The sequence below is a fragment of the Atta cephalotes genome (genome assembly GCF_000143395.1).
Source record: "Atta cephalotes unplaced genomic scaffold scaffold00013, whole genome shotgun sequence".
NCBI lineage: Eukaryota > Metazoa > Arthropoda > Insecta > Hymenoptera > Formicidae > Atta > Atta cephalotes.
The window spans coordinates 3,632,043-3,645,515 of record NW_012130077.1 but is presented as its reverse complement, the minus strand read 5'-3'; the positions used below and the strand labels follow the sequence as shown (position 1 = coordinate 3,645,515).

Genomic DNA, 13,473 nt, shown 5'->3' with positions numbered 1-13,473 from the left:
CGTGCGTGCGTGTGTGCGTGCGTGCGTGCGTGCGTACGTGCATATCAATACATACATTAATATTATAATAAATAGATATATGTAATGCACGCATATTCTCAAATCGGGATGGTAAGCAAGAATGAAAAGGAATGGTATAGATACGCATTGACACTAAAGAAGCTGGAAATGGAGCCTTTAGTTTTTATCGGCAAATAACAGACGTGATAAGCTATATCAAAGGTGCACTGTGAAACAGCATGCTGAAGTACTCCGTATGATATCTAAACCGAATCGTTCTATGATACTATTCCAACTATTCCTCCAATCGTGGAGTCTCTGGAAATTGCTACCGTCGGAATTTAAAAAAAAATATACGCTAAATATTGCCATTCTATCAAAAGCATAATCATTATTTTTAATAAAAACTTAATTACGTGGGAAATGAAGACTTGTATCCTAGAAGGAAAATAAGGCGCAACAAATGCATATATTTATTTATTTATTAATGTAATTCATTTACGTCAAGATGATTACAAGAGAGATATTCATTTCTTTGTAGGAATTGTATCGCAAAATTACGGATAACTGTGACAATTATAAGAAACATTTTATCATATGGTATGTGAAGATGGTATCAGAAGATGACTGTCTCCGCATTCACGAGTGTAAATAGCTCAAAGCGTAGATTATATACAAATCGCTTAGGGTAACGGATCGTCTTACGAACGATTGAACTCTAGCGCCTCGTAACAGTAATTCTATCCTATCGGATGAAATGTACAATCTCCCTCAAAAGTACCCCATTATACGTTGTATAAATAGTACAGTCAACAAACAAGTGTGTGACTTATCATACGCACTTAATCGCACATTAAAATGCAAATTTTCGGATAACGATTTCTATCAATTACAATGTCGCGCCTGTGACATTAAAGGAAAGGCGTATATCATTCGCTATTGGCGACTTCGTAACCATAGATTACATAAAAGTCTTTTGTAACGCATCACCCTACCGTCGAATCCCTAAATTTCGCCCTTGTCTCCAATCACTAGTCCCTCTTTTTCCCCCATCCCTATGTCTACGAACTCGCCGGTCCTTCCCTTGGAAGGATCCGTGGCTAAAGGTCTATATCGCGTACTGTCAAACCTTTCCGAATTGCTCGTCGTCATGTTATGCAAACGGTCACATTTTGTTATGATAGCGCCTGCCAGGGGGCCGTTCTCCATTGCCTCACAGCGCGACACGAAGAAGCTGAAGAGCACGCTCTTTCGGCGGAGAGCTCGGTATGTAGCTGTACAGCTTACGCCATGCTCGGAGATCGTCGAGCACGTTTCCTCGTCCGGACAAGATCGTTCCGTATGTCAGCGTCGTACATTTCCGTAACTACGCAGACGACAGGCTTCCTCCTAACGTCGAGCACGTATGGGCTTTCCCGCGAAAATATGAAACACCTTTAAGACATGTCGACTCCTTTATCCTCCGCTTCCCTACTTCCCGTATAATGGAATATTTCGAGGATAGTGATGAGAGTAATAACATTGAAATAATGTCGTTTTAATCTCTGTGTTGAATATATAATATCGTAACACGTTATAAACATGCTGTCGTGTATGAAACTTTGTGAAAATTTTAGGTCAAATTCACGCGATTACTGTTGAGTAAATGCACACTTATCGCCGAAAGGTCGGCGATAAGTGTGTATTAAATACTGTTTGTTTAAAATAATTTAATGAGATTATAACGACATTCGAGCAGATAATGATATCATTATTTAGAATTCATTTGACGCCATAACAGTCCATTAAAGCGATAGTTCATTCTTTGATCGACAATTCAGAAAAATTGCGATTCTTTTCAATTGTATTTACTATTTTTTCAAATCATGTAAATTAAATAACACAAGAATTAAATAACAAAAAAATAACATAAAAATTGTCTTAACTTATTTATTAATAAATCAAAATTTTGCATTTAAATGATTTTTGCAGATTTATATTTTTTATATATTTTTTTATTTATCTATATTTTTATAAAATTTCAATAATCATATAAACAAATATATTTTATTAAAAAACTGTAGCCCTGCTTTATTATTACTTTATTTATAATTGAACAAAATTAATCCTTTATAAAGAAATATAACTTTGGCATAACAATCTAAAATGTATTCATTCGATTCGAATACATTTGTAGTTATTAATAACTACTTTCCTCGTTGTATGGAATCAGTCTGTAAAAAAAACACTTCAATAAATTCGTGTTATCGTCAAGATGAAAACATATTGCAAATTTATTATTATTATTTTGCTAAATGAACATTTTAAGACTTCAAAAAAATATATATATATATGTATACTCTATTTAATTTTAATCGCAAATACTAAAAATCATTTCATTTTAATCACAAACACTTTAATCATAAATACAAGAAAAATTTTTATATTATATATAAAATGTTTATTAAATAACACCATTAAAGATATTGATTATATATCAAATGCAAGCTGACAAAATTTCTAGCTAGTCGTGAACATTATTTATGGACACGAATTTAAAAATACGCGAAAGCTTCATATAAAAAGTGCAATATATTGCATGCTCCTCTATATTCGCACATATTTTCGCGTTATAAAGTCTATGGCACAAAAGTTCCAATTTCGCGTATGGATTAATGCAGATGAATATACTCATCGTAACTTATAAGAAACAGAGAGTGTTTTTCTCATAAATTTTTCTTTTTTCAAATGATTATCATCATAGCAACGTGAATAATATCTCCATACAATATGATCGCACAAATCTCGATTTTTCCTTTGAGATTATAAATGGTAATCGCGAATATCCACGGTATGATAGACATTCTAAATTCAATACAATACATATATTTTCTTTGTTCAATTTAAAATCACTTTTTCTTAACGACAAAAGAGCTCGTTTATCACAAGTTATATATTTTCAATATCATATCAATTTAAATATCAATTTAAATTTTATATTTAAATTATAAATCTATTTAAAATTTTAAATCTATTTAAAACAGAAAATAAAGTTTTACTATTGTATTTATATTTCCAAAATTAATTTTTTACAAAAAAAATTTTTATTTGTAATCGTTAATTTGTAAATTAATGATCGTTTTATGTTTTTTAGGGGAACGATTAAATCTCCAAATTTATCAAAGGATCAATAAATAAAAAGTGAATCGGATAATTTAATATCTAATAGCAAATTCGATTGAATACATTCAGTGCGTATTGGTGCACATTAAAGCCATCGTACACAAAATAACGTAAAGATATTTCTACATAAACATAGAAATCAATTAAATCCTGAAATATTCAATATATTTTATTGTATTATTAGATAAAATATGTATTTTATAATTTGAAATATTTGCATTCCACTTTAATATTCAAATTAAATCAATATATAACAGTTTTAATAAGCATCAGTGCGCACTAGTTTTCCAATCAAATTCGTCATACACCTATGAGATATTACATAGTTTTTAAATAATTCATTTACTTAAGGCACTATTAAATACACATAGAGTTAAATAAGATCATATCCCTGTGAAAGAGATCGTGCGTCGCCAGAGAAAACAAAGACACATACGAATATAACATCCTTTATAATCCGCATGTATATTTTATTGGAATTTAACTTTCACATGAAGGATAAATATTTATCTTCGAGTAGCAAGCATTTCTTGTCGTTTACATATAATCATAGAAGACAAAATCTAATCTTAAGACTTTAAACATTTTAAATGTCGAACACGTCCGTGTAATAAAGTTCGCGTGACATAAATAAAAACTACCTATTGCAGCAAGAAACCTAAGCGATGATATATCTCTGTATATATATCGGTAGCCTTGATTGCAGATTTATGTGAATAGTAATAGATAAAATGAATTATGCATCGATTATTATCTAGAACAATAATATTATTAAGGTTTTTTTCTCTATATTGAATTACGATCTCATTTATTTCATAATATTTAGATTAATATTAAACGTCTATTTACGCAGTTTTAAAATTATATGTGAACGATTACTTAAAATAAGAAAGATAAGAAGTTATAAATGTGACAATGTGCGCCTATTCAGAATAATTAACTTGAAATTAATTATTTAAATCTGGTTTACTTATACATAGCGCCAATTTAAATCAATTCCATAATATATAAAAATTCAAGTTCAATATAAAAATTCAAAAACAAAACACATCAATGAAAAAGGACTAAAAATACGTGTGACATTCTTTATTATGATAGTTGACTTTCGTATAAAATACGATTGTCAAAGCCTTTACTTTCACTTGACTCAGCACGAAACAACATCGTGATTTACACACGTCGAAAACAAAATCTTTGATTCTTGCGTCAGTCTCGCTCTTTCTGTGGATCAGGGAAAACTTATCGCCTTTACGATAATGAGAAAAAATGCGCAATATGTGCGACAAAAGGTTTAGTGAAAGTCCGAGCGTGAAAAAAGGGGATTTCTGGAAAGAGTTAAAGTATAAAGTACAAAAAGGAAATAGAAAAGGAAATGTCACATAATGTTTCGATTCGAAACGACAATAAAAAAAAATATATTGAATTCCGTATCCAGTATCATAATACAGATAACAAAAGTAAATATTTAAAATTTGAATTCTTTTAAAAATTGCGATAATTAAAAAAATAATTAAATCGCAAATAATTAAAATATAAAAATATATATATATTTAAATATAAATGTATAATCATAAAAAGTAAAAAATTTTTTAATGTGAAATTTTAGTATTCTATTTAAGTTCTTTCACATCAAGATGTTTTAAAAAATATTTCCAAAAGATATATAATATATCTTTTGCAATATTTTTATGTCATGCACAATAATGTGTGTATTTTTTATTGTTAATGTTATATTAATCCGCCAATATTAAATAATATTAAAGTTATCCCTTCAGAAGAAAATGTGAAAGTGTAAACAAAGATGTTGAATAAAATTCCCTTTCTAAAGTTAAGTGTCAGTCTAATCCTTGATGAACCGATTCCAAATACCTTACATTGTAAGATATCGCTTTAGGATAGCCGTCGCGTAAATGTGCACCAATATTTGGAATCGACTGACCTGCCTGAGGATTTGACTGGTGCGATGGCTTCGGCACGCGACATAACAGGGTACGCGCCGCCGTGTGACCATAAAATAAACGTTTGGGGTGGCGCAGGCGGAGGCCAAACCTGGCAGCATATAAACACTTATATAACGGCAATTAAACTGCTTTTAAGGCCCATAAAACTGCAGTTTCAATAATCTCTGTGACAACACGATCCTGACCTGTCTTTGAAAACCTGGCTTCCCTCGGTAAATGTCAAAAGCGGTCACGCCGCATCAACGAATATAAAAATTTCAATCTTTGTTTTTCCCCGCGCTTTTCAATTTTTCGATTGACTGCGTCCCCCAATGTCTAGTTTTTACGACTAGTTTTGTACTCAACCTCCAATTTTGCACGCCTCAAAATATTAATGTTCCCTTGCAGCTAGACTTTCCCGCAGCAATGTTCCGCGCAGAGTTTAGTATTTGGTAAGAAACGTATAGATATTAATGGCAAGAAGTGATGATGATAAAATAGAAAAGTGAAAAGAGTGTGCAGGGGATCGCAGCATAAAGCAGAATTACGGATGAAATTTGCTGGATAAAAGTTCGATGGACACTATTCTTTTTCTAGTCAATGCTGGATACCTGCTGGATGCTGATGCGACAGGCGAGGGAGGAAACGTTTACGTGTGAGAGACGGGAAGAACCGACAAGATCGGAGGCGGGAGAATACGAAGAGAGGTTCAGGTAGGGGAGGCGGGGGCGATGAAATGGGATAATACCGACGCTGCAGGACGCGGCAGCCATCATCGAATGCTAATGAGGGGTTGGCGGCTTTTGGGGCAGTGGACTCTACCCGTAGAGTGGTGTGCCGTTGTTGGCGGATCGGCCTGATTATAAATTATACATTATCTCCTGCTAGTCCCCATGTACACACCGTAATCCAGCTAGACATTTGCAGGCCTCTGAACCCCCAATGTCAGAATATGTTCGCGTATACCGGAGACAGATTAGAAATTCGTAGATCGTCCACGCTAACAATTCCGCTTGGTTACTACATTCAGCGTCACGTTAGCCGGTGTAATTTTAATTTCAGCTGAATGTGAACAATATTCCCAAAAATTTTCATGATCCTGGAATTTCGTTCTCAAACGCAAACTAATCGTGGTTTTCGAAAAGATTTTGCATCAGTTACAAATGAAAAAGTCATTTAATTGTATCCGCGACACGTTATTAATACGAATAAAAAAAAGTTGCAATCATATCTGATGTTAGTAGTTCTTCAGTTAGTATAATATTTAAAAATAAGTATTACGATATTGCATTCGTAATTCGTGCGTATCGTATGAAGGAAACGCGAATTAAATCTATCATAATATTCAATACATTATAAAACAATTGGCGAGGAAATTCTTCAAAAAACAAAAAAGATAAATAAAGTTTTTATGCGCTTTTGCTTGTCGAAAAATACTGAATAATAAATAAGACAAATTTGTTTAGCTCTGTCTCTCATTCTTTTCTTTTATCACAACAGGATACTTTATATATATATAACTTCGAACGTTACAAATTTTAATGAGATGCATGGACAATCCCGAAGAACAAAAGTTCAAAAAAACTGATTCTAAATCTCAGAGCATAGCACATTCATGTATTAAGCATATACTGAATCAATGAAAACAACGAAGAATAAGGTTGTGAGTAAAAATAGAGACTACGAGCACATGAATTGAATTTAAAATAAATGCGATAAATATAAAGTGTTGCATTCATATAATATTTCGTAAATTTTTTCTTTTTGTGTAGGAAACGAAATATCTATGCATTACGACAATAATAAAATTTAATTAACTAAAGTTAATTAAAATTAGAAAACTAATTTAATCTTTTAAATTGTAGAATCTAGATATATATATATATATCTGTATCTAAGTGAATTACTTTCCATTAAAAAAAATGTTATTCACGTCTTTGTGTTGGTTCAAATAGCTTAATTTATAATATCTGCTATGGTTTTAATTTTTTAAATATTCCATTTAATTTATTGTTTTTTATTATTTTGCATATATTATTATTTAATCGCTTCAAAATTATCATTATTTCACATTATATTTTATTCGATAATAAATATGAATTTAAAATACAATATAATGAATTTGTTAATTGATTTTAATAAAATATTACAGTTTCAACTTGATAATGGTATAACTTGAAATACATGTAGATTGTTAAAGCATGTGATTAGTAAGAAATAGCTAAATATATAAACGCGTATAACGATGAACGAATATTCTGATTTATCGATATGTAATTTATCGATTACATATATATGTAGAAATAGATATATTCTATTTGAATATATCGGAATGTAATTTCCTACCGGAGTAAGCATTCCCTCTGCACAGTTGGAGACTTCGTACAGTGATCGCCAATGCCTATTTGAAATTATGATCCGCCTGATGTAAACAAACCATCGCGATAAAAGCCGTCGGTTGAAGTTTTAATTTTATCTAATCGGTATTTACTGCGCTATTGTGGGCTCGTAAGTGGCTGTATAAAAGATAGTCACGGAGATTATTCGCGGCTAACATTATCATGGTGACGACAGGTGTAGTTGCCCATATACATGTCCTTCTTGCATGCGCAACTAACATAAATGAATAGGGTAAGAACTTAGCGTGTGCCGCCCGGTAGCGCCGCGATTCACGTAAATGATCCGAATGATGATCTTGACACCTTGACACGCTTGGGATTACATAATTTTTTATCATAAACTGATGATTAAACCATTCATTCAACTTGCGACTGAACGACAGCATCATAATTGCACAATCAACGGAAGGAAACACTATTTGTATTTTTAATTTTGAAAATACAATACGTGATAAATATCTGTATAATGTCAATATTGAAACGTAAGGAAAGAACAAGTGGCTTTCAGGAAAAAGAAAACAGCTATAATGTTCCATACAACTATAAGTACCTCTTCTATATATTGAACTGAAGACAGAAATGTGACTAACATATGGAGTGTAACTTTATATTTGAGAAAAGTCATTTCCTCGCATTCTAGCTTTTTTCAGATCTCGAGATATGTAGATCTCACATTAATTTATCTTTCGTGGTTATCATCTATTTAATATTTTGCGTAATGTAAAATAGATCACTTTTTTCTTCACTCTTTCAAAGAATTATCTATTTTTCATAATTGATATAAACATGATCACTTAATGTACAGTTTGTTAATATAAGATTGTTTATAATATTTAAAATTAAATTACCTAAAATTAAATTACCTAAAGGAAAATGTTTTGAAATTCACAGAAATATGGAATATATTATAAGCAATATACGTAATAATATATACGTATATAATGCAAATATATATATGTATAAATAATATATATATGTATAAAAAATATATATTTATGTGCAATGCAAATAATGATAATAATAATATAAAAGCATTCCAATTAACAGCAGTAATTCGTACTCACCGCAAACCACTCTGTCAAATGGACTCATCCAATCTGAAAAATAAAAAAGTTTATTAGAATATTCGTACAAAACTGTCGCGCGCGCGTGCTTTGGCAATTGCGTAGGCTTGTGGCATCTTTGCTTTTTTTCTGTGATATCAAGTGAAATAATAGAAATCAGATTCATGCGCAGTTTGAAGCCACAAAACTACGCATGCAATTGAGATAAGCTTATAACATGACACAGAGCACGATTCTTTAAGCGTATTATAATAAATTCGCGAGATATAATTCAAATGCAATTAATGTTAAAAATTGCATATACAATGCAAAACATTAAAATAATAAGAAAACAAAATGAAATAGTACAACTCTTATAATCTTAGTTAAAAAAAAAACATTAAACAAACGATGTCAGGCAGTCGGATATCAAAGGTTAATTAGTAGATAAATTAACTCGATATTAATAATTTACAAGAATCTTCTGAGTTCCTGTTGACTTTCTAAATTAAAAATCAAAATATTAAACAAAATCTCAAGAATGTTGTGATGTATATTCAAATCAGCTAAATTTGCATGATTGATGTATAAATTATGAACAAATATATATATAATAATCTGGAAAAACTAGAAATGTTAATAATAAGTTAATATATTACTTTATAATGTAAGAATTAATATAAAAATATAATACGCATATGTCCCGTTTTAAACATAATTAAATTAATATTCGACAATAAGTTTCATTATTCAAAATAATATTAAAATTGTTGAAATAGGAAAAATTTACGAATTATAGACTTACGAATTGTTAATATGATTTTGATTCAAACCTCGAATTGAAATTATTACATTATATGTCGGCTGAATCATTCACCTCTCTTCACAAAAGACATAAAACTATTCTTACATACTCATAAAATAGATAAGGAACTTATTGACGCATGAATAGACATACGACAGTAAGAGTTCAAAAAACTATAAACCCTTCAGAGAGATTAGAAATATATCAAGTGTAAAAGAGAACAAGGATAAATAAAATTAGAAATTATTTGTCACGATAGAAGAAAAATAATATCACATTGGTTTGTTGTTCATTTAAAAAATGAAAAACATTATCAAAATAAAAGATAATGCTATAAATATTAGCAAAAGCTTTAAATATGCTGTGACAGCATTAGATATCAATAATATATCAATTGATAATATAACTAACATTACAAAATTGAATAAAACAACAAGTTAAAATAACCAGAACGTGAAATTAGATTATCTTGGAAGTCACGAGAAAATCAAATTATATATACTAAGGAGATAGTCGCTGTATAATTTATGAAAGTGATTTAGCTTCCTAGATAACACATAAACATAGGAGATGATATTAAAGATCGATGACCAGTAGCCAATTCAATCGTCATTTATTTTTTATCGAGACGCGTGACAATAATAATAAGTAAGCATAAAATATATGAAATATATGAAATAAATAAAATATATGAATCATGTCACTAATCAGCGCTATCGCCATGCGCATTAGAAATTACACGAGCATGATTCGCGGCGGGCATAATACAGGACCTCACGAGTTGGCAAAATGAAAGTTAACGCGTTAACGTCAAGTATTATTATAACGTGTTGATAGGGAAACGGGCTTCGGAAAATAATTTGCATATTCAAAGATTACAACTTAATCGCAATATATTCCGCGATCCTTCGCCCTGTGCGGGTGTATGCCTTGTATTATATTACTATATGCTAACGCAAGTATGTGCATTGATATAAACGCGAGAGAGAGAGAGAGAGAGAAAGAGAAAGAGCGAGTAACCGACCTCAAAGAAATTTTATTGTACATACGGTACATATGGTAAATAACTTAGAGCTGGCTTAAAAATACGCGTTCAATTCGTTTATCGAGTGAATTTCAAGTCGGTGTTGCATATCTGGATGTAACAAATATGGCGATTGTTGCAATTGGAGTCTAAAGCCTCAACAAAGTACCTAGTAAGATAAATCCAACATTCGTGCATAAAGGAAACCGCGAATCGACAAATGTTAATCGGTTTCTACCGCATTTCCAACGAAGTAAACGAGGGCCCCTTTTCATACTTCTTGGAGTTATTTTGCGCACCGGGGTGGTACAATGTCACAATAATATCAAACGCGAAAAAAAGCAACTAAACGTGCCGTTTTATGTTACTGCAAAAATGTGGAGTTTTCGCGTCAGCCAGTCAGCGTCAAGAACACGACAACAGACTGGCCCGTATAGCTGCGCACTGCGTTGTTACAGCTGCAAATATACACGATAAATACCGTCGGTGTTTTGTCCTAGCTAACACCTCTCAGTAGACAAAGACTCTCTTCGGTAAGGCACACGTACGATGTATTATGCACGACATTGGAATAACTTCAAGTTTCGTGTGGTAACAACAGCGCTTCTAACAGAGACTCTAATCCAACAATGTATAGTGCATTCTTTACATTTGCATTTCTTTGATGTTACGTTCGTGTTTTCTTTGAAGATTGCTTGTTACATTTCAAATTACAATGCAAATTATTTTCGTCAGCGTTGTTACATTTGCAATTACAATACACAGCAAAACTGGTTTCACGTAATCTCAAAATAGTGGATATTAGAAATGAGAAGATTTCTTTACTCATATTAATATTTTCTATATTAATATTAATATTAAGGAAAAGTAGTTCTATATTCATAAACATCCTGCATTTTTATAAATATAGAATATGCTCTTGCAAAAAGCCGCATTTTCAAAAAAAATTCTACATATATATGTATGTTTCTAATTATAAAACAGCTGATATAGAATAGAATATAATTCTCTAATATTATTAATCTTCATTAAAAACATGTTTAAAGAAAAAAAATAGTACATAAATAAATGTATACAGCTTTTTCAGAAAAGCATACCATATTTATATATTCATGCCTACAATGTTTATATAATCAAACCGTTTTATCTAGACTTCTTAACATAATTATGATAAGGCTTGTACACTTTACATTCGAGTTAAAAAATGAATTGCTTCTATGACCTCGATTCATCACCAAAGTAAACCATTTCTAATATAAAATATTTATATTTTTTTGGTTTAAAATATTTACATTTTATACAATTTGTAATTTGAGAAATAAGAAAAACGCATTAAAAATTCAATCTTTATCGAATAGATTTAAGTAGATTAAAGTAGAAATAAAAATAATTAATCGATAATTATGTATCTTATCTTTTTTAATGTTCTGCAATTTCAAGTTAAAATAGGATAATTTACATATTAATATTACTATATATTTAATATAAATATGATAGTAATTTGTATAATATTTTAAACTTGATCTCCTACTTATATTTCTTCATTAATTTTTTATATTATTCAATTAAAATTACCATAAATAAATTTAATATTTCTTACCGATATCATGCTGAAAGTTTCATGCGATCATTCTTCATATATTTTTTTTCTTAATCATGCAATATAAAAAAATATGCGATCACAATGTATACATTCAATGTATACATTCAATATATACATATATTATAAAAATGCAGAAGTGCGTTTACTTTCACATTTAAATAATTAATTAAAATAAACATTTGTTACTAATTAATAAATTAAACATAATAACATTTAGATTTATGCAGTTATGCAATTTTGTTTAATAGTATGACTGTAAAGAGATAATCGGGCGCAAAGAACCGATTTAATTAGATTTTTAAAAAAGTATCTAAACATATATTATAAAGCATGGCTTTTCATAAATCTACTTTCAAAAATTATTTTACAATCCGTAACAAAGAAACAAATGTGACAATAAAAGCACGATTCTCGTAACGATGCGTTACATCGTTTACGCGGACCGTCGATCAACAGTCATGAGCAACAAAAGCAAGAAAAAGGTAAAAGAAGATAAAAACGGGAAATTCGACAGCCATGAAAGACTTAAGACTTACCGGTAATAGACATCCATGGATACCGAGGTATATCCGAGATCCCAGGTTGACCTGTGGTAGGTTGTTGGCAGGACGTCAAAGGATCGACAACAGCCGATGCGGCGGCCGCCTGATGGTAGAACTGTGCCGCCGCAGCCATGGAGGCGGAGGCGGCAGAGACGGCGGAGGATGCGGACGCGGATGAGACGAGGCTACCAGGCGTAGCGCCGTTCTGATGATGGTGGCCTAGAGTATAGTTAACCATAGGGTCGGCGGATGCAGGTGCTACATTGCCGGTCAGACTAGCTGTATAACGGCAGGATTTGTCGCCGGCGGTCGCGGCGTCGACGGCAGCGGCGGCGGCGAGAGCAGCGCTGGATGCCGCGGTGGAGCCGAAACCGGGGACCATACTTGACGTCGCACCGAATGCGGCGGCCGCGACCGCTTGCTGCTGCTGATGATGATGATGCGCCGCTGCAGCGGACACGTACGGATACATACTGGATGTGGTACGTGCCGCCGGTGATGTCGAAGCAGAGCTTCCCGAGTGTTGAGGACTCGAACCTGTCGGGCTCGGTGAATTGTGCTGCTGTGCGTAATTGACTGCCGCGGCCGCGACTGCAGCCGCGGATAAACTCGATTCTAAGCTCGCGGTGGCCGGACTCGTCGTGCACGCCTGAATGGTACCTGGAGTCGCGCTTGAGAACAACTGTTGAGGGTGAAATTGTTGGTACTTAGCAGGTAGCATACTATCAATTATGAATTTCGTACTCATATCGCCTGTCGGTGCCGATGTGGACTTGATGCCGAAGACACGCCCGGGCTGGACGACCGGGACGAGTGTCTCAACACCGACACCGCGGCGATACGTCCACCGGCTGTTGCCTCATTGCCGAATGCCGCGCGTAATCCGTTTTTTGCACGGATTACGAGAGAACACCCGGACAGAGAGGATCTCTCTCTCTCTCTCTCTCTCTCTCTC

General features: G+C 32.5%; 1 protein-coding gene across 1 annotated transcript in view; it reads right to left on the bottom strand.

Annotated features, from left to right (window-relative positions):
- Nucleotides 1-13,266, bottom strand: part of LOC105617529 (homeobox protein abdominal-A homolog) — a 24,636-nt gene extending 11,370 nt beyond the window's left edge. Inside the window, exons 1-2 of the mRNA XM_012199085.1 lie at nucleotides 12,513-13,266; nucleotides 8,566-8,598 (exon numbers count right to left, since the gene is read on the bottom strand). Coding sequence (XP_012054475.1) covers nucleotides 8,566-8,598; nucleotides 12,513-13,266 — 787 coding nt within the window. The remainder of the gene's footprint in view (nucleotides 1-8,565; nucleotides 8,599-12,512) is intronic.
- Nucleotides 13,267-13,473: the final 207 nt, after the last annotated feature.